Source organism: Spermophilus citellus, assembly GCF_964194105.1.
Source record: "Spermophilus citellus genome assembly, chromosome: 3".
Classification (NCBI taxonomy): domain Eukaryota; kingdom Metazoa; phylum Chordata; class Mammalia; order Rodentia; family Sciuridae; genus Spermophilus; species Spermophilus citellus.
The window spans coordinates 73365902-73392152 of record NC_138184.1 but is presented as its reverse complement, the minus strand read 5'-3'; the positions used below and the strand labels follow the sequence as shown (position 1 = coordinate 73392152).

At 38.6% G+C, this 26251-nt stretch overlaps 1 protein-coding gene across 6 annotated transcripts in view; it reads right to left on the bottom strand.

Moving 5' to 3' along the window:
• PI4KA (phosphatidylinositol 4-kinase alpha) overlaps window positions 1-26251 on the bottom strand; it is a 136771-nt gene that overhangs the window by 78964 nt on the left and 31556 nt on the right. For 5 of the 6 annotated variants that reach the window (XR_014021141.1, XM_081286953.1, XM_081286951.1 and 2 more), the window contains 12 exons: window positions 26072-26160; window positions 23704-23776; window positions 22762-23021; window positions 22092-22158; window positions 13995-14143; window positions 9705-9770; window positions 6664-6760; window positions 4594-4785; window positions 3845-3945; window positions 3024-3153; window positions 2154-2286; window positions 173-268 (listed from right to left, as the gene is read on the bottom strand). Coding sequence is in view for 5 of the 6 variants with exons in the window: in XM_081286953.1 (XP_081143079.1) it covers window positions 173-268; window positions 2154-2286; window positions 3024-3153; window positions 3845-3945; window positions 4594-4785; window positions 6664-6760; window positions 9705-9770; window positions 13995-14143; window positions 22092-22158; window positions 22762-23021; window positions 23704-23776; window positions 26072-26160 (1453 nt within the window). In the remaining variant the exon portion in view is untranslated. Of the gene's footprint in view, window positions 1-172; window positions 269-2153; window positions 2287-3023; window positions 3154-3844; window positions 3946-4593; window positions 4786-6663; window positions 6761-6896; window positions 7036-9704; window positions 9771-13994; window positions 14144-22091; window positions 22159-22761; window positions 23022-23703; window positions 23777-26071; window positions 26161-26251 lie in introns of those variants that run through there. The other variant, XM_081286955.1, reaches the window with a different exon arrangement.

Sequence of the window (26251 nt, the reverse complement as noted above, 5' to 3'; positions counted from 1 at the left end):
TCTACTAGCACAGTTGTGCAGGATGAACATTCTGAGATAGATTTCACCTTAAACCTGTGACAAACCCAATACATGCCTACACTGTGACCAGAAAAGAGGCACAGACATGTACAATGCTAGATGCCCCCTCCAAAACCATAGAGAACTGCTGCCCCTAGCAATGGGAACATACTTGTCACTCTCCTGAGAGATGTAGAGCCGGTTAGAGAGGCTGGCTAAGAAGGCCTCCACAATCACTGGATCCACTGTCAAGCCAGCCTTCAGGCACCTAAGGATCAAGGAAAACCATGTGATATTAGTCATCAAAATGATAAGATAGAGTTTTTCAGTTCTGTTTTGTTTTTTTCTTTTCTTTTCTCAGGTTTACAATGTTTAACTAACTACTCCAAATTTCTACCCCAAAAATCTGAATGAAAAAATCATTTTTTTTTAAGAGAGAGCGAGAGAGGAGAGTGAGAGAGAATTTTTAATATTTATTTTTTAGTTCTTGGCAGACACGACATCTTTGTTGGTATGTGGTGCTGAGGATCGAACCCGGGCCGCACGCATGCCAGGCGAGCGCGCTACCGCTTGAGCCACATCCCCAGCCCTGAAAAAATCATTATGTAGAATGAATTCAAAGAATTACTGCAAATTTTGCCCACTTCATAAAATATCTCAGCTGGAAACAATAACTTCATTATTTTGCCTAGAATCATTTTCTTCAGAATATTGTACTGACCCTATTTGCACTTTTTAATTTCCTAACAAAGTTAGTGACTTAACAAAGTTATAGTGACTTACTCAAAAAATAGATGGTCCCAAGATAGCTGAGGAAATATTACAATGATATCAAGAGTTTGGGGGTTTTGTTTTTATTTTCTTGGTGTTGGGAATTGAAACCAGGTTTAATGCTAAGTAAGCATGAACTCTACCACTGAGCATCACCCCAGACTTTATCAAAGTTTTAGTGGTAAATAGAAATGCTTATGCAATTAGGAAAAGTTTGGGGAAATTTTTAAAAATCCCATAAAAATATAAAATCTTCTTTTAAATTTTTATTTATTTTTATACTGTACTAGTATAGAATGGGCAGCCTCACCACATTTACTTTAGCAAACCAGGTTCCTTTAGCTTCTGCCACATCATGCGGGGGTAGTTATCCAGTTTGAAAGAACATAAAATCTTAAAGGTGTATCTTGCTCTCCATACCTATTTGGGTCCTAAGCCAGAGTGTCAGAAAACAACATGGGTGTGACAGAGAGGCTGTACTGATTTGGCTTCTGAGAGTGAGAAGTCAGAATTCAGAGAAGTAAGGGTCATTTTCATGCAAATCAGAAAGTATTTGGTTCTTGAGTAGGGAGTTCACACAGCAAGTATCTGTGAGGAATACTCACATTTTTTTTTTCAGAGAGAGAGAGACAGAGAATTTTTAATATTTATTTTTTAGTTTTCGGCAGACACAACATCTTTATTTGTATGTGGTGCTGAGGATCAAACCCAGCACTGCGCGCATGCCAGGTGAGCACGCTACTGCTTGAGCCACATCCCCAGCCCGAATACTCACATTTTTAAAAAGAAAAACAAAAACCTCTAAATTATATTAAATATCACAACAGAAAAAAATAACAATATGTTGTTTCTTTGAATGACAGGCTAATAGAACATTCTCTATTTATTATACATTTTCTTTAATAAGCTTATTTATTTATTTATTTATTTTTGTGTGGGGTGTGTGTGTGTGTGTGTGTGTGTGTGTGTGTGTGGTGTTGGGGATTGAACCCAGGGCCTGTACATGTGAAGCAAGCACTCTACCAACTGAGCTATATCCCTGGCCCCAGCATTTTTATTATTTTTATGAAGAGAAAGGAAGGTAGTTTACTTTTTTAAAAAATAATAATCCCTCTTTTTAGATCCAGTATAGTTTTTGCTAAATTTTTTTTAAGTTGTAGATGAACACAATACCTTTGTTTTATTTATTTATTTCCTGTGCTGAGGATCAAACCCAGTGCCTCACATGCTAGGCAAGCGCTCTACTGCTGAGCTACAACTCCAGCCTCAAGTATATTTTTAAAATAATCAGAAATTTTCAACTTCCTTATTTTATAATTAGCCTCTATCTGAAACAGATTTCCCTCTTCCTAGGTCTAACCTCCATCTTCAGGGCTTCCCACCTGCAAATGTTGTCAATGGCGATGTCACGGAGCTGCTCATACATGGAGGGCTGGCTCTTCTTGCCCGACATGACATTCAGGGTCGATTCAGAATGTTCATTGGTGACACTGATTTTTATATCATTGCCAGCAACTAAATTAAAAAATTCAAATCAAATTTCTTAATAAATCATTCAGAAATATTGATAAGCACTCTCATAAATGCAGTTCTAATGGTTAGTAAAGCACAGTCCCGTCCTTGGGGGTGATCTAAGTAATGTGCACAAAGGTAAAGATATAGACAAGTATGCAGCAGGGGCCTAAGAAACCCTTCCTATTATGAGGAATGGGAGAGGACTTTCAACTAGTCAGAGTTTGGGTGTTGTCATCTGAAGGGGGAAAATATAAATGCCCACCTTTATAGGTAGGATGAGGAGTACTTAATCAGTGTCTCTTGCACAGCAGCTATTTAATTGATGCTAATTATTGTTACATTGCCAGATCTGCTCTGAGTCAGTATCCTCTCATAGGGCAGTGGAGATTAGATATAGCTATGCACATGAAGCTCCTTGGCCCAGCATTGGGGCATGCAGGACTCGCAGTGTAGGCTATCTTAGTGAGAGAAGATGCTAAAAAGAAAATGGAACTAGAAGGGGCTTTTGGTGGTGATAGGACAAGGAGGCAGGGACAGGAAAGGCCTGAAACTCAGGAATGGTGTGGGACATGTAGGAAAAGATGGAAGGAAAGGCATGGAGGAAGAACAGGCTCAAGTACAGTCACATAACCTATGTAGGGAATCACATAGTCACATGGCCCCCCTTATTTAAGGACTTCAAAGGCATATAAGGACTAGATACTAGAAACAAGGCATCAACTATAGTTGTCTATTACCTGTGTGGTACTGACTGTGGTACTTATACAGCTTCACCAGCACTGGGGATGGAATGACCAGGAAGTCGCGCAAGGATGGTGTCACCGAGTGTACCACCACCGGAAACCTCTCACATAGGCGGCCCAATCCCTGCAACACATCAACCTGTCACATAGCCTGAGAGGAACTATCTGAGAAGGCCCCAAGCGGTGAGATGCTCAAACCTTTCAATGCCTAAGTTTGACAAAAAACTTCCAAGGTCAAAGCTCCCAGAGGCCACCTTCCTATGAGGCAAAGACAAGGAAGTGGGATGGTATTGACTCTTTCCCACACAAAGTAAATATGCATTATTAACATGTACTAATTTCTTTTGGAAACAAATTAAGGGAGAAACGGTATAAAATATGCTTTTTAAACAATGGCAAGTATGGAGTCTGTGGGATTATGTCAAGTATGGAATCTCAGCAGAGCAGAACTAAGCATTGTGGATGAATAACCTCCTCCTTGTGAAGCCCTATAGCACATGCCCACAGCTCTTCATCTGCTGGCCTTGGGCATCACCCAGCAGATATGAGGCAGCTTCAAAATAAAAAAAGATTCAAGGCCCTCTTCAAGGAAAGCTGTTCCTGGATGCCACTTACACAAATCCCTGGCATCCTGTAGACGGCAGCCCACACTCAGTAAAGAACTGTGTCCACAACAGGCTCTAGTAAAAGTTCTAAAAACAACAGCTCATATTACAGTCTGTCTCTGCTGCTGGAGAATCAATCACAGCCTGAACAGGTAAGAAGGATGCTCCATGGATGGGATTCGAGTATCTCAATCATCAAGTGAAACTGACCTGCAGGCAGCAGATAAGCAAGGGTAAATGTGCAATGATGACTTTGCTGGATGTCTTGGACTGCAGCTTCTCAGACAGCTTGATGCAAAGATTTTCTGCACCTTAACTCAAAAATCAGAGGAGGGTACAAATAATCATCAAAGTCCAATATTTACAAAATAATCTCTGTTAATCATAAAATTTAATTAAACTCCAGAGACACATTTGTTACAAGCTTAATAAGAGGGCCACACCAGAATGAGTTTGGAGGCAGGTATCCTGTACTATGGGTAACTCTGTCTTCTCTCTGCTAGTCCTAAGCCCTCTCATTCTGCAGTGGTCCTAAGCCCTCTCTCTCATTGTGCAGTGTTCCATTCTGTAAGAACACTTCCCATTCCACTTTATCCCAGACCAAGTCCACGGCCTCTAGCTCTGAGCATCCACCTCTCCACAGAAAAGCCTAAAGAACTGGCAAAAAAACCACAAAAAACTGCCAAAACACCACACAGGCCCTGTAGCCTTGGGTTTCCCCTTCCTCCCAGGTCTAGTTTATCCTATTAGGAGAGAACTACAGATATCCAGCCCACAGCAGGAGCCCAGCTCTGTATATACCCAGAAGGTGGCGACTCCTAATATGATTGCCTATGCTAGTAACACAGCCAAAAATTCTAGAAGTCATTTTGAGAAGCTCTTGAGAGGAAGAACCCAGGGCATGCCAAGAGCTCACAGGGCAAGGAAAGCAGTCTGTTTTCCTAGGCAGGCAGGCTCACCCTGTTCATCCTTCACAGCCCACACCATAAGGTCCACGCAGGCAGCATTTGCCTGGCAGCGCAGTTTGAGGGGGCTCAGTTCATTGTGGATCCGGTCTGCATCATGTAGAATCTTCTGGAGCTCCCCTTGGCTTGTATTAAACTGTTCCAATACAAAATCATGGATCTCCTTCACAAAGGAAGTGGGGAGGTCTGTGGGAAAGAGGGAAGTGTCATAGCTAAAAACAAAACTACATCAGAAAACAACAAGTGGCTGTCAATCGTTATGGTCTTTTCCTCTCTAACAAAAAGAAGGGTAACATTTAATGCTGGCTATTGCGGTTTCAAGAATACCCATTGGGAAAAGCCTGGATAGGCTGTGCACAATAGTTCTCCACATGCAAACTACCTGGCAGCCATAAGAAATTATAATTTCCAGGGGCTGGGGATGTGGCTCAAGCAGTAACGTGCTCGCCTGGCATTCGCGGGGCGCTGGGTTCAATCCTCAGCACCACATAAAATAAAATAAAGATGTTGTGTCCACCGAAAACTGAAAAATAAATATTAAAAAATTCTCTCTCTCTCAAAAAAATAAAAATAAAAATAAAGAAATTATAATTTCCAGGGAAGTCTAAGACATGCTCTTTTTTTTTCTTTTTTGGTTATTGTTATTATTGTTGTGGTCGGTTAATTGTTTTCGTTGGTGCTGGGAATGAACCCAGGACTCACACATGCTAAGTAAGCATTTTACCAATGAGTGATATCCCCAGTTCACCAAGCTTTGCTTTAAGCACTCTATATACTAAAATCTAAAACACATAAAAGGGATGTGTGATCACAGAAACTGATTCAACTGACAATAGGCAGTACTTTATGATAGTAAAAAAAGAGGAAAGGATACTAGTTACAAGGAAAAAAACTGGTTGGAGGCTGAAAAATGTTCCCTGGATCTTTGGAGCACCCAGAGTTTGTTTTCAAATTCTCATCCATGGGCCAGGAAAATTCAGGAGAGTTACCGTTGATAGGCACAAGTCAGACCAGCTGAGGAAGCCAGCAACACATAGCCTGGGTAAAAGGAAGAACTTGAGGGCTCCTGGATTGTGAAGCCAGGCTGAGTCATCCTTGACCCCTCTCCTACATTCTGACAGGCTAGACTTCCCATAGCCCTCAGAATCAGATTAGGAATGGTTAAATTAAGGCATATCTACATTAAAGACTATTATTACATGCTCATTAAAACCTGCTTATGAAAAACACTTAATGGTGTGAGGAAAGAATGTAGAAAAATGTTTTTAAAAATGTACAAAAGATGGGCTGGGGTTGTGGCTCAGCGGTAGAGCGCTTGCTTGGCACGTGCGAGACCGTGGGTTCGATTCTCAGCACCATGTAAAAATAAGTAAGTGAAATAAAGGTATTATGTCCAACTACAACTAAAAAGTAAATAAAAAAAATGTATAAAAGAGCTGGGCTCAGTGGCACATGATTACAAGCTATTCAGGAGGTTGAGGCAAGAAGATTGCAAATTCAAAGCTAGTCTTGGCAACTTTGTGTCTCAAAATAAAAAAAGGCTGTAGTGTAGTTCAGTGAAATTTTTTTGTATGTGCATGCAAAACTAGTAAGATATTATATCTGAGTAAAGTTATTGTAAGTCCTTCATTTTTAAAAATTTTCTGTCTAAATTGGATGTGTAAAATCATGAGCTAAACAGACAATATATAAAATGTACATGTTAGAAAAATGCCTTAAGAAATAAATCCACCAAAAAAGTCATAATTCCTAGGAATGGGGTCCTTAAGACTTATTTTTCTTATTTGCTTTTCCCCCCAAATTTCAGTCATGTAACCATATTGCTCATATATGTGGTGTTTTCTTTATTTTTTTTAGGCAAGGTCTTGCTATGTTGTCCAGGCTGGCTTCAAACACGCAGGTTCAAGTAATCCCAAGTAGCTGGGACTACAGTTGTGGGCCAGTGTGCCCTGTTCTTGTGTTTATTTTTTAAGTGGCCCTAGCAGAAAGCAAGCACCAGTCTGTAATGGCAGTTGAGAAGTCCATTCTCCTGCCTGCACAGACACATGTGCCAACAGTCCTCACCTTTCATGTAGTATAGAGTATCACGTAGCATCTTAAACATGGTCAGATAGAGGGGGTCACTGAAGGTTGTGTAGTAGAGATCAGCACTGGGGTTGGCCTGTAGAGGAAAAGGGCAAGTGACCACAGAGCAGAAATTCTCCTGTGATGCCTGTTGCCTTGTATGCAGAGGCCCAGCAGACTATTGTATTTATTATTTAGCAATCAAAATGGAACAACTACTTATCATGACTCACTATTCAGACACTTTAATTACTTTCTACTCTTCTTAAGCATGAAGCCAAAGAAAGGAGGAGGAGGATGCAGTGCAGAGATGCCTGAGGTAGCAACCATCTATACCTTCAACAAAAGAACTGCCCTTCTTATTGATGACAGCTCACCATCAATGGCCTGAACAGGGACATGGAAAGACAGAAGAGGGAAAAGACAGACAGGGGGCCACCAGGCCAAGGAATCCAATCCTGCCTATTACTCTCTCTATAGGTAGACACTACAGCTAGGGCACCTTCAGATTGAGCTCACATTTTGTAATTAAATTCATTTTGAATTATTCTTTAGCAATCTCATCAGAAATGTAGCACTGAGGAAAATTTCACACAAGCCCTAATGAATTAAGTAAGATGCAATCCTTAACATATGTATATTACCAGTTTAAATGGGTTAAAGGAGAGTGGATAGGAAGGGGTATACTGTGCAAGGCTGGTGGAGGGGAGAGTCCCTTGGAAAGGGGAAAAGTCACATGGAGAACACAAGAATGATGTAGAGAGTGTAAGAGGCATGCCAGCTTTCAGGTGAACACTGATATTAATTAATAATTAACTAAGTGCTGGTGATGGGCTCTGTAATAATGACTTTAAGGACATTACTGCACATAGTCTTCACAACACCCTTTTAGAACACGGATGAAGAAATGAGACTGGGAGAGTTGCGATCAGGGATCTCACTCCAGAGACTTAGATAATGTAAGAGTAAAGTTTGATTGATTGTATATCCTCTTCTGAGAAATGTCTGTTCAGGTCCTTGGCCCATTTGTTGATTGGGTTATTTGTTTTTTCGGTGCTTAGCTTTTTGAGTTCTTTATATACCCTAGAGATTAGTGCTCTATTTGATATGTGAGGGGTAAAAATTTGCTCCCAGGATGTAGGCTCTCTTTTCACCTCACAGATTGTTTCTTTTGCTAAGAAACTTTTTAGTTTGATTCCATCCCTGAATATTTCAGGGATGGAAAATACTGAATATTTCCTCTGATATAAGGAGGCTGACTCATAGTGGGGTAGGGAGGGGGAACATGGGAGAATTGGATGAATTCTAGATAGAAAAGAGGGGTGGGAGGGAAAGGGAGGGGGCAGGGGATTAGCAAGGATGGTGAAAGTGATGGACATCATTATCTAAAGTCCAAAGTACATGTATGAAGATTCGAATTGGGTGTCAAAATACTTTATATACAAACAGAGATATGAAAAATTGTGGTATACATGTGTAAGAAGAATTGTAATGCAAAAAAAAAAAAACCCAAAGTACATGTATAAAGGCATGAATTAGAGTAAACATACTTTATATACAAAGATATAAAAAACTGTGCTCTATATGTATAAGAAGAATTGTAATGCATTCCGCTGTCGTGTATTTAAAAAAATAAAATCAATTGAAAAAAAAAAAAAAGGTAAAGTATGAGGCTTTGAGTCCCACTGCCCTCATATCCAAAGCCTAGCTCTCCAGCACTCACTAGCTATGTACTCTGAAGTCCTTAACCCTGTAAAGACTCAGTCCTTTCTGTAAACTAGAGATTGTTGTGAGATTAAAGGAATCAGTTAAGTAAAGTCTTATCATAGTGTCTAGAACATAATAAGTACACAAAACCACTAGTGATTATGAATATTAATATATTACAGTAACACTAAGTCAGCATTTCAAATATCTTTTTTTTTTGAGACATGAAACCATTTCTTGAAATGGATGTTTATATTACAGTTCAATTTAGAAAACAAAATATCAGAAACTGCTCTGGTCCAATAGGAAGGAGAGTCTCAGGATCCTACATTACCAGCCTTCCCTTTCTACCCATAAAACTAGCCCTAAAAGGGAGCCCCATGGAGCTTCAACTCAACCCTTAGGACGCAAAATGATGCTCTTCATTAGAGCTGGAGTGCAGATCCAAGAAGTCTCTAGCTGTCAGACTGCCCTGGCTAACTCTCAATCCTTGTCTCCCTAGCCTTCCCTCAGTCATACATGACTATTCCCTGACAAGAGAAACCAAGAGGCCTCTTAAGACTGTAAATTCAGTCCAAGTTGGTGGGTAGGACAACAACCTGCAAAGCGCTGCAGGCAAGGTAGGAAGTGTCGCATTACAAACTTAAGATTTGGTTCCTAGAAGTTCTTCCCCACTTCAAACCTGAGCTCCAGCAGCATTACACCCTATGTGTCTCAGAATCAGGAGAGAGAAAGCACATTAGGCTTAAATTAGAATCTGTGTTTGGCATACCCATATGACAATAATCAGCCTAGAAAACAGCAACCTCTCTAGATACAGTCAAAAGGGCCCTGACTCAAATGTTCCCCGAGTTTTTGAGATCTCCCAGAAATGACTTTATAAAGCTATGAGCCGTAGTTTCCCAGATACACACCCCTTAACTTAAAAGTCAGGGCCTACTGTGCCTATAAAGTGCAGCTCTCAACTTGGAGAAGCTATGGAAGCACAAAAGGAGAAAGGAAGATAAAAGTCATAGACACAAGCTGGATTCCCAACTCCCACAGTATACTATGTGAGCACATTGGTTAGCCCCCACGAACCTTTACTTTCCAGTTGTGAAACAGAAAAAATGACTACTTGTCAGAGGCACTGTGAGGTGATATATTTAAAACCAGGTACAGAGCAGGTGCTCAGGTGGCAGGTGTGTTGCTATTACATGGAACTACGGTTAAATTAAGCTAAAAACTCACTGCTAATCCCTTTTACCCCAGCCCCCACATGAATCATCCGCTTTCTCCCTGTAGATGTTTAAAATTAGGCCAATTTTGTAGTAATGCCCTCAGAAGGGACCTACCTCTATCACACTGGCTACAACCGCATCTAAGGATTTGAGAACAGGCTCCTCAACAATTTTCTTCACCTGTCAGGGAGACAAAACCTCATGAAGCAATTGACGGAATAAAGAGATAGGAACATTAGCTCTTTCTACCAAAGTGCAAATGAGGTTCAAAAAGAACCCATAACAAGGCTGGGGATGTATTTCAGTGGTAGAGGGTGTGCTTAGCATTCCCAAGGCCCTGAGTTTGATCCCTGGCATAAAAACAAAACAAACAAACCTAAAGAACCATAATGAATTCATGTGGTGAAAAATATGAAAATAATAAGCTAACAACATATAAATTATGGCTGTAAGTCAAACAATATGCACAAAATCTCCTGTTTGTGGCATCACTTGGGACTTCTTTTCTTACCCTACATAGGAATGACATTAAAAACAAAAGAAAAGAGGGGCTGGGTGTGTATCTCAGTGGTAGACTGCTTGCCTAGCCCATGTGAGGCACTGGGGTTTGATCTTCAGCATCACATAAAAATAAATAAAGGCACTATGTCCATATACAACTAAAAACAAAATTAAAAAAAAAAAAACAAAGAAAAAGAACCAATTTTCTTAAATTTGCCATTTTATTTCCATCTCCAGGATGTGAAAGTGTCCAGATTCTATTCATCTGACATTTGACATTTCATCCATCAGGAGTTAACAAGTATATTTGTGTGATATCCTCCAACAATCCCCTCTCAGACAACTAGAACACACTCACAGCCAGTCCTCTGACACTGAGGGCTCCCCTTTCCCTCTAGGTCCTGGTGCACTGGCTCTTCTAAGTATTTAAACAGGACCACCTGTTTTAAATTCCATTTATTTACCTTTTTTTAACATATTTAAATTTATCTTTTTTTAACATATTTTAAATTCAATTTTTGTTGTTGTTGTTGGTACAGAGACCCACACACATGCTAACCAAGTGCTCTGCCACTAATCTACATCCCTAGACCTCAAAAGAAGGCATGCATTTGCTTTTTTTTAAAGATAGGATTGTGTTTTGCTATGTTGGCCAGGCTTATCTTGAACTCCTGGTTGCTTCAGACTCTGGAGTAGTTGGAATCACAGGTACATAACACCACATCCAGCTAAGTTTCTAATAGAAGCAATTATTTTCATCTGTTCTCTAAATGGAATTTAGTAAAGGAACAGATTATTCAGTCAGCTACAGAATCATTTGATAAATTGCTCCCCCCTTTAACTGTAATACTTGATGAAGGTCATTTCCAAAATATATAAATAATGATAACACAACAGAATAAATAAAAATTGCCCAAAAGAAAACCTAGGGGCTGGGGATGTGGCTCAAGTGGTAGCGTGCTCGCCTAGCATGCATGAGGCACTGGGTTCAATTCTCACTCAGCACCACATAAAAATAAAATAAAGATATTGAGTCCACCTAAAAAACTAAAAAACAATAAATATTAAAAGAAAACCTAAACTTAGAAAATTAAAAATCTTGAAAAAAAATTCCCTCAAGAAAGTATATGCAGGGGCTGGAGATGTGGCTCAAGTGGTAGCGTGCTCGCCTGGCATGCGTGTGGCCCGGGTTCGATCCTCAGCACCACATACAAAGATGTTGTGTTCACCGAAAAAACTAAAAAATAAATAAAATTCTCTCTCTCTCTCTCTCTCTCTCTCTCTTTAAAAAAAAAAAAAAAAAAAAAAAGAAAGTATATGCAATATTTAAGCTTAAATAAGGATTTCTGACATGGTACTAGAAGAGCCATCTGTGAAGGCTATGGCCCACCTGGACCACCATTTTGTCTGGAACATCCACACTGAGAAGCAGTTTAAGAAAATTCCTTCTGGAGAGAAATTTCAAAAATATTCTAGGGGCCTGTGCAGTGGCTCATGCCTGCAATCCTAGCATCTTGGGAGGTGGAGGTCAGGGGATCTGGAGTTCAAGGCCAGTCTCAGAAACTTGGCAAGACCCTGTCTTGAAATAAAAAATAAAAAGTGCTGGGGATGTAGGTTAGTTGTAGTGTGCCCCCTGGGTTCAATCCCTGGTATCACAAACAAAATAAACAAAACAAAATCCACACTAAGCCATTTAGCAATTCATTATGGCTCCATCCTTTTTAATTACCCACTACAGTTTTTTTTTTTTAAACAGTATTGGAGATCAAATGTAGGGCTTACACTCTACCACTGAACTGTACTCCCAGCCCTGTCACCTATGTTTTAATATCTTCTTTCATTTTCAACCTAAATAAATCTATTCTCCAAGTGATTTCTATTCACCTCCACATATCACATGGCTGCTCTCTCTAGTGCATGTTCCATGCTTTCCAGTGTTTTCATTTCTTAGTTTTCAAAATAGAATATTTGATCTTTGGAATCTCTCATCAATAATGGTGTCATTCCTACCCACTCAAATCTATCTTGAACCACACAGTTCTACAGTAAGAACTTCAGGGCCCCTAGATCTGGCCACAGATCTGTTTTCAAAACTGTACCTGTAGAGTCAGGTACAAACAAAAAGCACTGGATTAGTGGAATGTGAATCCTTGGACTAAGCCTAGCCTGCCCTTGGCCTGACTATCCTTGATGTACTTGACAATGATTTCTTTACTTCTAAATGGGGCTGCTATTGCCTCTACATGCTTGCTGAAAGGATTAAATTATACACAATGATTTTTTAAATGCCACCCTTCTTCCTTCTTCTTTTTAATATTTTTAGCTGTAGATGGACACAATACTTTTTTTTTTTTTAATGTGATGCTAGGGATCGAACCCAGTGTCTTACTTGTACTAAGCAAGCGCTCTACTACTGAACCACAACTCCAGCTCCCACTCCTTCCTTCTTTAATCTGCAAATTCACAACTTCTAAATTATACTTGGAAATACTAGTACAGGTTGAGCATCCCTATTGTGAAAATCTGAAATGTGTCAAATCTGAAACATTTTTAGCACTAACTTGTTGCAACAAGTGGAATATTCCACACCTACCTTCATGTATTGAGTCACATAAAATTATTAAAAACACTATATAAGCCAGGCATGGCGGTGCACGCCTGGTAATCTCAGCAGTTTGGGAGGCTGACACAGTAGGATTGTGAGTTCAAATCCAGACGGTGAGGCGCTAAGCAACTCAGTGAGACCCTGTCTCTAAATAAAATACAAAATAGGGCTGGGGATGTGGTTCAGTGGTCGAGTGCCCTTGAATTCAATCCCTGGTACCAAAAACACCCAACACTATATAAGCCAGGCTCAGTGGCATGCACTTAGTCTCTGCAACTTGGGAGGCTGAGACAAGATTACTTGAGCCTAGGAATTCAAGGCCATCCTGGGCAATACAGCAAGACCTCATCTCCCCCAACCTCCCCCCCCCAAAAAAAAAAACTCCCACAAAATTGTATAAAATTATCTTCAGATTGTGTGTATAAGGTATTTATGAAACACATATGAATTTTGTGCTTAGACTTGGGTCCCATCCACAAAACATCTCATTACTATATGTACAATTCTAAAACCCCAAAAAAAATCCTAAACCCGAAATACATCTGCTCCCAAGAACTTCAGGTGAGTACTTGGGACCAGATGTCATCTGTACTCAAAGTTTTCCCCTAAAACAAGATAGGCTTCCAGGGTGTGGTAGTCTATGTCTATAATCTATAATCCCAGCAACTGGGGAAACGAAGGCAAGGGGATCACAAGTTTGAGGCCAGCCTCAGCAATTTAGCGAGACCCTGTCTTATAATAAAAAGAGTGAGGGAATGAGAGGAGTAGTGGGGCTGTGGGGATGGGAAGGACAACAGAATGAGAAAGACATTATTACCTTATATACATGTATGATTACACTACTGGTGAGACTCTGCACCATGTACAGCCAGAGGAATGAGAAGTTGTGCTTCATTTGCACACAATATGTCCAAATGCATTCTATTGTCATGTATAACTAATTAGAACAAATAAAAAAAAGAAATAGGGCTGGGGATGTGGCTCAAGCGGTAGCGTGCTCGCCTGGCATGCGCGCAGCCCGGGTTCAATCCTCAGCACCACATACAAAGAAAGATGTTGTGTCCGCCAAAAACTAAAAAATAAATATTAAAAAAAAATTCTCTCTCTTAAAAAAAAAAAAAAAAGAAAGAAAAATAAAAAAGGTTGGTGGTAAAGTGCCTCTGGGTTCAATACCTAATACTGAAAAAAAAAACAAGAAAAAAAAAGAAAAACAGGCTTCCATCCCTGGCAATTTCACTGATATCCCCATCCCATGATCAGTTTTTTTTTTTTTTTTAATCCATCAGTGCTTTGCTTACCAAGTTTAAAAGTTCCCGAAGCATTTCTAGGGGAATATTGAACTCTTTATAGGTGATGCCATTGAACAGAGGAGAGACTGAGAAACTGGAGCTGATGGTGGAGAAGTAGTACTCGGGCTCCAGAGCAGTCCCATCGGGCAGGCAGGAGGCTGGCAAGAAAAAAAGGCAGGGTGGGGAGAAGTTACCCATGGGCACAGATGACCAGGACACTTCCTCAAGCAGATTCTCCTAACAACCAACAAAAACATAGATTTGACTTTGTTTATACTCCAATTCCTTGCTTGTTTTTATTTTATTTTATTTTTTTTTCTTGTGGTATTGAACTCAGAGGTGCTCTACCACTGGCTACATCCCCCAGCCCTCTTATTTTATTTTTAAATATGTTTTTAGTTGTCAATGTACCTTTATTTTATTTATATGTGATGCTGAGAATCAAACCCAGTGCCTCACACATGCTTAGGCAAGCACTCTACCACTGAACTACAACTCTAGCTCCCTCTTATTTTTTTTTTTTTTTTTTTTTATTTTGAAACAGGGTCTTGCTAAGTTGCTGGCTGTCCTTGATTTAATGATGCATCTGCCTCAGGGTCTGAGGAGCTGAGATTATGGGCATGTGCTATCACACACAGATCTCTGCCTTTTTTTTTTTTTTTTTTTTTTGTAGTTGTAGTTGGACAGAATGCTTTTATTTATTTATTTTTAATGTGGTGCTAAGGATCACACCCAGTGCCTCACATATACTAGGCAAGTACTCTGCCACTTAGCTACAGCCCCAGTCCCCCACCTTTTTAAATTAACAAGTAAAGGCTGGATTGTAAATCCGTGGAGAGCTCACCTCTCACGTGACTATTTCAGGTCAAAGGCTCAGATATGATGGTGTCTTAATACTTTCAACCCAGAAAATGTAAATTCATGTATGGCAAGGAGAGAAAAAGATTGATACCTTTTTAAATTTTTTGGTTGTGGGAATTGAACCCAGGGTCTCATATATGCTAGGTAAGAGTTCCACCAATGACACCATTGAGCTACACCCATCCTTTTTTTTTTTTTTTTTTTTTGATACCAAGATTGAACGCAGGGAGGCTTAACCACTGAGTCACATCCATAGCATTTAATTTTTTTATTTTTTTATTTAGAGACAGGGTCTCACTAAATTACTTAGGGCCTCACTAAGGTGCTGAGGATGGCTTTGAACTCACGATTGTCCTGCCTCAGCCTTATGAACTGCTGGGATTACAGGTGTGTGCCATTGCACCTGACGCATCCCAGCCCCCTTTTTTTCTCCCAGGGCCGGGGATCAAACTTAGGGCCTTGCGTGCGCTAGGCAAGTGCTTTGCCACTGAGCTAAATCCCCAATCCCACACCCCAGCTCTTTTAAAAATTATTTTGAGGGGCTGGGTTGTGGCTCAGTGGTAGAGTACTTGCCTACCATGTGTGAGGCATAAGTTTGATTCTTAGTGTCACATATAAATAAATAAAATAAAGCTCCGTTGACAACTAAAAAATTTGTTTTTATATTATTTTGAGATAAGTCTCACTAAATTGTACAGATTGGCCTTGACCTTATAATTCTCCTGAGTAGCTGGGATTACAGGTGTGTGCCACAACATCCAGAGAGTGATGCTTTTTTAAACATTCAGCAATGTTAAAAGTTTGAGGTTCACAGAGCATCAAAAATGTTTTATGGGCTGCACGCTCGCCTGGCATGCGTGAGGCCTGGGTTCAATCCTCAGCACCACATACAAACAAAGATGTTGTGTCCGCTAAAAACTAAAAAATAAATATTAAAAAATTTTCTCTCTTAAAAAAAAAATGGAATGCTTTCAACATGTCACCATTAAAAAAAATGTTTTATTACCAAATAGTACAAAAATGCACGCTATTAGAAGTTTCAAAACCAGAACAATCAAGTAAAGTAAGCCAATCACAAAAAGACAAATACTGGGGCTGGAGTTGTAGCTTGGTGATAGAGCACTTGCCTAGCACTTCTGAGGTACTGAGTTTGAGCCTCAGCACCACATAAAAATAAATAAATAAGGACTGGAGTTGCGGCTCAGTGGTAAAGCATTTGCCTGGCACATGTGAGGCCCTGTGTTTGATCCTCAGCACTGCATATAAATAAATAAATAAATAAATAAAAGATCTACTGGCAACTAAAAAATATCTAAATATTAAAAAAAAGAAAGAGGGCTGGGGATGTGGCTCAAGCGGTAGCGCGCTCGCCTTGCATGCGTGCTGCCCGGGTTCGAACCTCAGCACCACATACCAACAAAGATGTTGTGTCCGCCGAGAACTAAAAAATAAATATTAAAAATTCTCTCTCTCTCTCACTCTTTCTCCTCTCTCACTCTCTCTTTAAAAAAAAAAAAAAAAGAAAGAAAGAAAATAAAGGTGTTGTGTCCATCTACAACTAAAAATAAAAAAATTTTAAAAAGACATTATTGTATGAGCCCACTCCTGTGAGGTACTTAGCGCAGTCAACATCCTAGAGACAGTACAATGGTGGCGCCAAAAGCTGTGATGAGAAAATGGGGCATTATTGTTTAATAGGTACAGAGTTGCAGTTTTACAAGATGAAAAGATTTCTGAAGATAGATGGAGGGTTGGTTGATGGCTACACAATATTAAGAATAAATTTAATACCACTGAACTGTATACTTAAAAATGGTAAAGATGGCAATTTTATGTATATTTCACCACAATAAAAAATGAAAGGAAAAAAGTCAAAACAAAAATAAAGTCATTTAGTCATCTGGCACTAATAAATATGAGTCCAAAAGCAAATAATTATTTGAAAATCCATTATTAAAACACATTAGCACCAGTCGCAGAGGCGCACACCTGTAATCCCAGGGGCTTGGGAGGCTGAGACAGGAGGATCGTGAGTTCAAAACCAGCCTCAGCAATGGCAAGGAGCTTAACAACTCAGTGAGACCCTGTCTCTAAATAAAATACAAAATAGGTCTGGGGATGTGGCTCAGTGGTTGAGTACCCTTGAGTTCAATCCCCAGTACCCAAAAAAAAAAAAAAAAAAAAAAACCACTTTAGTAGGAGAGGGTGGGGTTGTGCTTTAGTAGGAGAGGGTGGTAAAGTGCTTGCCTGGCAAATATGAGGGTTCATGGGTTCAATTCTCAGTACCACATAAAAGTAAATGAATAAAATAAAGGCATTGTGTCCAACTAAAAAAATTTTTAAAAACATATTAGTAGAGGCTGGGGTTTTAGCTCAGTGGAAGAGTGTGTGAGGCACTGGGTTCAATTCTTAGCACCACATAAAAATGAATAAATAAAACACTGTGTCCATCTAAAACTCAAAAAATATTAAAAAAACACATTAGTAGAAAATTATCATTAGAAAATAAATAAGTCTATAATATTTTCATAGCAAATAGTGACCAACAATATCAATCTATAAAGAACCAATAATAAACTGTATGACTTTCTCAAGTACTAGTGCTCAGAAAAAGCAAAGAGTTGAAGTTAGCCCTAATTGTATCAAAGTTGGGGCATAACATAGTACAACACTGGTGCTGCACTGCCAATGGATACAAAACAACAACTTAGAACAGAAGGACACTGTAACAGTACTTCTGAAGGGCCAACATAAGAACTGGTAGACAAACAAGAAAAAAAGCAAGAGAGAACAGTTACTTTAAGAAGAGGAAGAATGTGATCCCTCATCTCAAACAGTCACCATGCGATGAGGACAAAGTGCTAAGTGGCTGAGCCAGTATGGGAATTGGAAGAACCAAGGACCAAAGATCTGGGATTTATGTGAGGAGGTTTCACTGAAAGTTCAGATAGAAAGTAAATGATCAGATTCATGCTTTTAAAAAATAATATTTGCCTGTCATGGTGGCCCATGCCTATAATCCCAGTGACATGGAAGGCTGAAACAGGAGGAATCCAAGTTCATGGACAACCTCAGCAACTTAGTAAGACCCTAAGCAATTTAGCAAGACCCGGTCTCAGAATAAAAAATAAAAAGGGCTGGGTATATGGCTTCGTGTTTAAATACCCCTGGATTCAAACCCCAGTATCCTCCCCCAAAAAACTTAGTAGTAATAATTCTTCTCATGAGTGGTACTGAATTTTGTCAAAGCTTTTCTCTGCATCTAGTGAGATGACTATGTTTTTTGTCCTTAATCCTATTTGTGTGGTAAATTACATTAGATTTGTAGATGATGAACCATCCTGCCATCCTTGGAATGAAACCAACTTGCTCATGATGTATAATCCTCTTAATATGTTGCTGAATATTATTTGCTAATATTTTATTAAGGACTTTTACTTTTATGTTCATCAGGATATTGGTCTGTAGTTTTTTTTCCTGAATGTCGCCTTAACTAGCTTTAGTATCTGGCATCATATAATGAATATGGGAGTATTCCCTCCTTTCTACTTAACGTAATATTTTGAGGAGAATTGGCATTAGCTCTTCTTTAAAGGTCTAGTAGAATTTGGTTGAAAATCTATCTGGTCCTGAACTTTTTTTTTGTTGGAAGACTTTTATTACTGCTTCAATCTCATTCACTTGTTATTAGCCTGTTTAGGTTTTCTATATCTCTTGGTTCAATTTGAGGAGTCCATCTGTATCTAGAAATTTAACTATTCTTCTAGGTTTTCTCATTTAATAGAGTATAGGTTTTCTGGGAAGTTTTTTGATGATGAAACCACGGATAGAAGGAACTTAACCTCAACATCATAAAGGCAATATATGACAAACCCAAAGCCAACGTCATGCTCAATGGGGGAAAACTGGAAGAATTTCCTTGAAAATCAGGAATGAGACAAGGATGTCCACTCTCATCAATCCTATTCAACACAGTACTTCAAATTTTACCTCAGAGCAATTAGTCAAGAAAAGGAAATAAAAGGAATACAAATAGGAAAGAAAGAAGCCAAATTGTCACTGTTTGCAGATGATATGATCCTATACTTGGAAGATTCAAAATGTTTACCAGAAGACTAATAGAATTTATAAACAAACTCAACAATATAGCAGAATACCTAATCAAAAATCAATAGCTTTCCTATACATCAATGATGAATTTTCTGTGGGAAAAAAAAAGTAAGATCTTGGAATAAATCTAATCAAGGAGGTGAAAGACTTCTACAATAAAAATTATAGAACAGTGAAGAAGGAAACTGAAGATGTTAAAATGACCACATTACCAAAAACAATCTACAGAATCACTGCAATCCCCATCAAAATACCAATGACATTCTTTGTAGAGGAAAAAAAAAAACAGTTCTAAAATTCATATAGAAGAATAGAAGACTTGGAATAGCCAAAGCAATTCTAAGCAAAAAAAGAAAAACATATAAAAACAATGCTGGAGACACCATAACACTTAGATGACTTCAAATTATACTTCAGAGCTATATTAACAAAAACTGCATGGTACTGACATAAAAACAGACACATAGACCAATAAAACAAAAGACAAAGAGACAAACACATATAGATAATCTGTATATATTCATATGTAGAAGAATGAAACTAGATCCCCATTTCTTACCCTAAAGAAAAGACAACTCAAAATGATCAAAGAACTAAGAATTGGACTAGAAACTTTGTAACTGCTAGAAGATAATGTAAGGTAGTTAATACTTCAACATATGGGTACAAGCAACACCTGTTTCAATAGAACCCCTAAAGTTTGGGAAATAATACCAAGAATTAATAAATGAAATGGCCTCAAATTAAAAAGCTTCTGAACAGCAAAGGAAACAATCAGAGATTTCATTTCACTTCAATTAGAATGGCAGCCATAAACAATACAAATAATAATAAATGCTAGAGAGGATGTAGCAAAAATGAAACACTTATACACTGTTTGTGGGATTATGAATTAATATAACCACTATGGAAATCAGTATGGAGGTTTCTCAAAGACTAGGAATGAAACCAAAATATGACCCAGTTATACCACTCTTTAGTGTTTATCCTACAGAATTAAAGTCAGCATATTATAGTGATACATGCATACCCATATTTATAGCAGCAGAATTCACAATAGTCAAATTAGGGAACCAGACTACCTACCCATCTGAGGATGAATGAATAAAGAAAATGTGAGATATCTATATACACACACATACATACAAACATAATGGAATCTTATTTAGCTATAAAGAAGAATGAAATTATGTCATTTGCAGACAAATGGAACTTAAGGGGAGAATAGTAGATTAGAAAAAGGGGATCAGGGGAGGGGAGGGAGAGAGGAGAGGAAGGAGAGAAAACAGAGTAAAGGTACTGAGGAAGGAAAATTACGGAATTACATTGTTTTATTGTGTGCATCTATGAATATGTAACAATAAATCCAACTGTATATAAAACTATAATGCACCAATAAAAATTTCAAAAAGATGGGCACAATAGCTTATACCTGTAATCTCAGAAACTTGGAAGGCTGAGACAGGAGAATCACAAGTTTAAAACTAGTCTTAGCAACTTAGTGAAAAATAAAAAGGGCTGGGGATATAGCTCAGTGGTTAAAGAAAAATAATAATAAAAAATAAAGCACCTGGATTCAATCACCGGTACCAAAAACAACAAATTTTTTAAAAGAAGAAAGAAATTTTAAAATAATAATAATTCTTAAAAAATATTCATACAGGACTGAGGAAGAAGGCCTAGAAAGGGTGGGGACCTACTGTAAGAAGAATCCAAATGTAACTAGAAGTATATGAACAAACACAGAATAAAGAAGTATGTATGCACTGCTGCTTCTCTTACAGTGAGGTGCACTTAAAAGGTATATATCATCCCTTTGCTCACAGCCTGCCAGCACAGTAGGTAGTAGATCTGCTAAAGGAACATTAGAGCTTGCACAATCAGTAGTACCTGAGTGTGCCTCCATCCGGCCACTTAAATGAATATATAAAACTATAATGCACCACTATGAGGAGAAGCCATTGCCAAAAAAGGTAGACAGAGATGTTTACCAGGGAAAGAGAAGGTTTTACATCATGGCTGTCCTTAGAAGCCCCAAAGACCTGGGGATAGCAAGGGTTTTGGGGCCTGGAGGATATATTCTACACCTAGACAAGTGGATCTCTTTGGAAGGTGAGTGAACTTGGCCTTTAGTTCTAACATATACATAAAATGTAACACATTAGCCAGGTTCAATGGCACCTGCCTGTCAATCCATCTGCTCAGGGAGACTGAGACAAGAGGACTCCAAGTTCCAGTCTAGCCTGGGCAACTTAGTAAGACTTTGTCTCAAAATCAAATTTAAAAAGAGTTGACGATATAACTCTGAGATAGATCACTCCTGGATTCAGTCCCTAGTTGTACACAAAACAATAAACAAAACAAAACAAAACCATGAAACATGTTATACTCTTACACATCCAAGAGATACTGCACAAAAAGCTGCCCACATTTATTGGAATTTAGACACTAACTCTCCTCTTTTTTTTTTTTTTTTTTTACTTATTTTTTAGTTTTAGGTGGATACAATATCTTTATTTTATTTTTATGTGGTGCTGAGATTGAACCCAGTGCCTCGCACATGCTAGGCGAGTTCTCTACCACTTGAGCCACCACCCCAGCCCATAGACACTCTCTTTTTAAAAAATTCCCCTTGTATCTCTCAAGATGGCCTTGAGATGTGCTCTTTTAGCAACCAGAATCAATCAAAACTAGAAAAGACTATATTATGTGGCATGGAATTCTGGTTTCTCCATTTCCTATCATTTGACTCCCCACAAGGGTAAAGTGAACATAATTTTAACATGTGTCTGGTATGGCACAGGGTATTCACATGAATCAAGTTTAATAAATCATATGAAAGTATTTTGAGCAACAAAGCTCCATAAAGTAGTATTACTACATTCTTCAACATGATCTATATTCTGATGGCAGTCATTTGGGGTTCTGTAATAATTCTCTGTACTTTCCTATTTAAAATATCTGAAAACAGAAAATAAATGCTTTTTAAAAGCTTTCTACTCTGTATCCATGACAATAGAACAGACTCACAGTGACCTCTTGTGATGCCAACACTGTTACAGTTAACATCACAAGAAGTCACTGTGAGCCTGAATACTAAGAAGTCAATATTCCTGGCAGAGAGGTGAAGCTCACCTTCAAAATAGTGAAAGGCAGATCCTCCAGGGGAGCTTGGAGGGGGCATGCCACGTTCCGGGCTGACCTGAAATACAACCAGAATTACAGATCAGAAAAGGCCAGTGAGACTTCAGACTGGTTCGTCTAGGCAAGGTTCACTCTGCCAGCTCAATGTCTGTACTTGAAGTCCTCGTTCAAGCCTCACCTCTTCCCTGAAGCCCATTGTAGTTATAGCATTCTCTACTACATACTGTATCGCCAAAGTCTTTGTATATAGTCATATATTTATACTTGATTACTGAGTTGAATTTTTCCTATCTTTTCTCCATTAGTCAATTATGTACTTCTTTTTCTTGGTGCTGGGGGACTAAACCAGGGCTTCAGACATGCTAGGAAAGCACTCTATCACTGAGCCACACTTCCAGTCTTCAACTATATACTTCTTCACCAACAAACTCCCACTCAGAATAGTTTGACACCCACTACTATGAAACAAATTCTTCCCAGGTGTGAAGTAACTTACAAATCTTAAAAAGGATAAGGCAAGCCTCTGCATTAAAGATAATTCTAGTGAGAACCTTTCATGTTTCTTTAAGTTTCCTTAAACTACAGACAAGGGATATTTTCTTTACATGAGCATTGAATGAGATCCTTCTCCCCTGTTCTTCCCCCAGGAGACCAGCCCCACCTGAGAGATGCTGGAAACACTACTGGTTTTCCTTTTTAGGGTGCCCTCCTGACAGACTGTCAGCAGATTGCTGGGGAGGATGGAGCGGAAGTCATTGAAAGAACGCCTTCGGACACCTTCCAGCTCTTCTGGGACTCGCAGGGAATGAGGAAGGACTTTGGGAAAGAGCTTCGAGAGGAGAGACTCTTCTGTGTTGCTGTAACGCCCAAATGCTCGAGAGATTCCTATCAGGCATGGGATTGCATACTTGCAAAGGTATTCTAGAAGACCAAGTGACAGTGTTATGATGAGATAGTTACCTGTGAGAGAGCCATGCTGTACCAACTTGTAATATTTCACAACCCACCTAACAAATGTGAAGGTTCAGAACGAGCCATAGTATTAGGGTCAACTCCAAGGGCTAACCAGTGATATTTCCAACCCATCATTAACAACTTCAGACTATGTTTCCATTACAGCTAATCTCTTGGAAGGTCTTGATATATTCATGATACATTCAAATCAATAATATACTTAGGTCATATTTTCAGGTAGGTACCTTAAATTTAATTAATATATTCATATCTCCTTAGGATCATATTGGTAGCCTTATTTACACTAAGGAAAAAACGATCTTTGAAAGTCAACTAAATAAAACTACCCAAATATTAGAGGTGAAAGAATTCAGGTTCAGAGGCCTTCTTGTCCAAGGCTAACCAGCATTTGTATACAGAACTGTGCTCATGACTCCATGTGCCTCTCAGTATATTAACCCACAACAAATGTAACCTAATACATAAATACAGCAGGCTGCATATTAGGTACCAAAGAACAGAGAAGAAAAACAAAGAATAGGAAAAAAACAGAAAAGAAAAGCAAAGACTAGAAAAAAAAAACAATGCAAGGCAAAGATGAAGATGAAGATTAAAAAAAAGAAAAAAGCATTTAGATCTATAATCATACCTTTTTCTTGAATCTCCAAGGCCTGGCACATTCCCAAAAGGACATGTAAAACCTGCAAAAGTGCCTCTAAAATCTGTAACAGTCAAGGGAACAATTTATTAAAAAAATCAAATAAGCAGCACAAAATTAAATCAAAATTCAAAGGAGCTTTAGGTATGTATCATCTTGACTTAACCCTCCACTGTTGTCAAATGGTGACTTCAGAGACAGAAACCCTGACTCTCTAGGCAAGTACAGAAATCCTTCTAACAATGTGTCATGAAGTCCTCCTGGGGCTTGTACCTAGCAGCCCTTAGAGCTACTCCTTTCTTTATATTCACTAAATAGGTGATTAGTGTCCATATAATCTCTTTTCATAGCTAAATAGCCCTCATTCTTTCCTATCTTATTCCTTCTGATTAAAAGTTATTTATGACGCTAATTGTCTGCTTAAGTTGCTACTACAGTCCAACTTGTCACATCTGTCTGAAAGTGTAGTGCTCAGAATAAAATATATTAATATTCCAGGAATGCAGGAACTCACCCAGAGTAATCAACAAGTTAAACACATGAACAAACCATTAGCTTTTTAGTAGCCACTTCATGGTGCTAGCTCAAAGACCTTACAGATAAATAAAATGCTTAAATCCTTTTCATACGTACTACTCTACAGCTATGAAACCTCTACTTCTGCAGTTACTTTTACTTTTTAAATTTATCCCCACAAAAGTTCATAGTATTAATGTTAGCTTATCGGACTAGTCTTCATTTCCCAGCTTTGTGCCTCTACAACTGAAATCAACTTGCTTTTTACATCTTCACTCAAAATACTGGCTCATTTTCCGGGCTGAGGTTGTGGCTCAGTGGTAGAGTGCACTGGATTCGATTCTCAGTAATATATATAAATAAATGAATAAAATAAAGGTTCATCTAAAAAAAAAATACTGGCTCATTTTCCTCCAATGGTTGGAGGCAGGCCACTGGAAGTTCCTGCCAGGCCAATATCGCAATCATCCTCTGGGGAAGTCCTTTAGGTAGATGTGAAAAACCATATGAATCTGGCACTTAGGCCATATAATTGGTCCAGAATGTCAAGAGAGGTACTTGACCAATGTTTTCGTTGATAACCCAAATTTCCTTTATTTTCCTAATATTAAATAATGCTGAATAACCTGTAAAGGTCTAAAAAAAATTAATAGAGATTGAGTACCCCTTATCAAAATGCTTGGGACCATAAGTGTTCTGGATGTCAGACATTTTCAGATTTTGGAATATCTGGATGTACATAAGGAGATTTGTTGGGGATAAGACACAAGCCTACACAAAAATTCATTTGTTTCACGTATACTTAAGGAAGATACAACCTGTACTTTTGCCCATTTCACATATTAAAGTCATTTTGTTAGCTGCAATGTTGATCTTTTTATTTTGATAAATGTTATTAACAGACCCTAAACCTAAAAATAAATGAAGAACCTGAATTAGAACTGAAAAAACATCACTAGTTTGGAACATTTAGCATGTAGGAAGGCAACTAGGCACTCCTTGGCAGAACCTAACAATGGTAACATACAAAAACCAACTTTATGAAATTTTATGAAAAATTTAGTTAAGAAAAAAGTTTAAATTATGGTGATATTCTTTTTTAAAATTTTTTTATACTTGTACACAATAACTTTATTTTATTTATTTATTTTTTTAAATGTGGTGCTAAGGATTGAACCCCGAGACTTGCATGTGCAAGGTGAGCACTCTACCGCTGAGCCACAACCCCAGCCCCAACATTCTTTATTTATAAAGGAGGGAGGGAAAGGGCTGGGGGTTAGAACACCTCCTTAGCACCCTAGCACCCCCTAAAAAAGGAAATTTGAAATACATGCTATTAACATTTCCAATAAAATTAATAAGAACTAAAAAAAGTCTGGGCACTGAGAAGTAAAAACTACATAGAAAATTCACTCTATGAACGACTTCAATCCCTAACCTAGAAGAAGGGAAATGAGCTACCTCTGCATTTTTCTGCCTACTTCACAGTGTTTTGAGGAATGCTGAATATTGTAAGACTCACCAGATCTTTCAAAACAAAACAAGCTGAAAAATACTAAAAGCAATCATGAAATATTTTTTAGGTCTGTTATTAATCATACGAAAGGAAACCAATCACACTTCAATTGCCACCCCACCTCCCATCACTTTGGAACTCTTTTTTTTTTTTTTTAATATTTATTTTTTAGTTATCGGCGGACACAACATCTTTGTTGGTATGTGGTGCTGAGAATCGAACCCGGGCCGCACGCATGCCAGGGGAGCGCGCTACCGCTTGAGCCACATCCCCAGCCCTGGAACTCTTTTTGATCTAATAGCAATGAACAAGTTATCACATGCTTACCTCATCCCTAAGTAAAGGGTCCCTATAAGCCACATCAGAGAGCAAAGTAACCAGGCAAAAGCTAAAGCTCTCTGCAACTGGGAGCGCACCTGAAAGATATGAAGACAGGAATCAGATCATTAGAAATAAGACACTGGGCCACACCTGCTGGCCATCCAATTTAGTATGTTCCTTCTCACA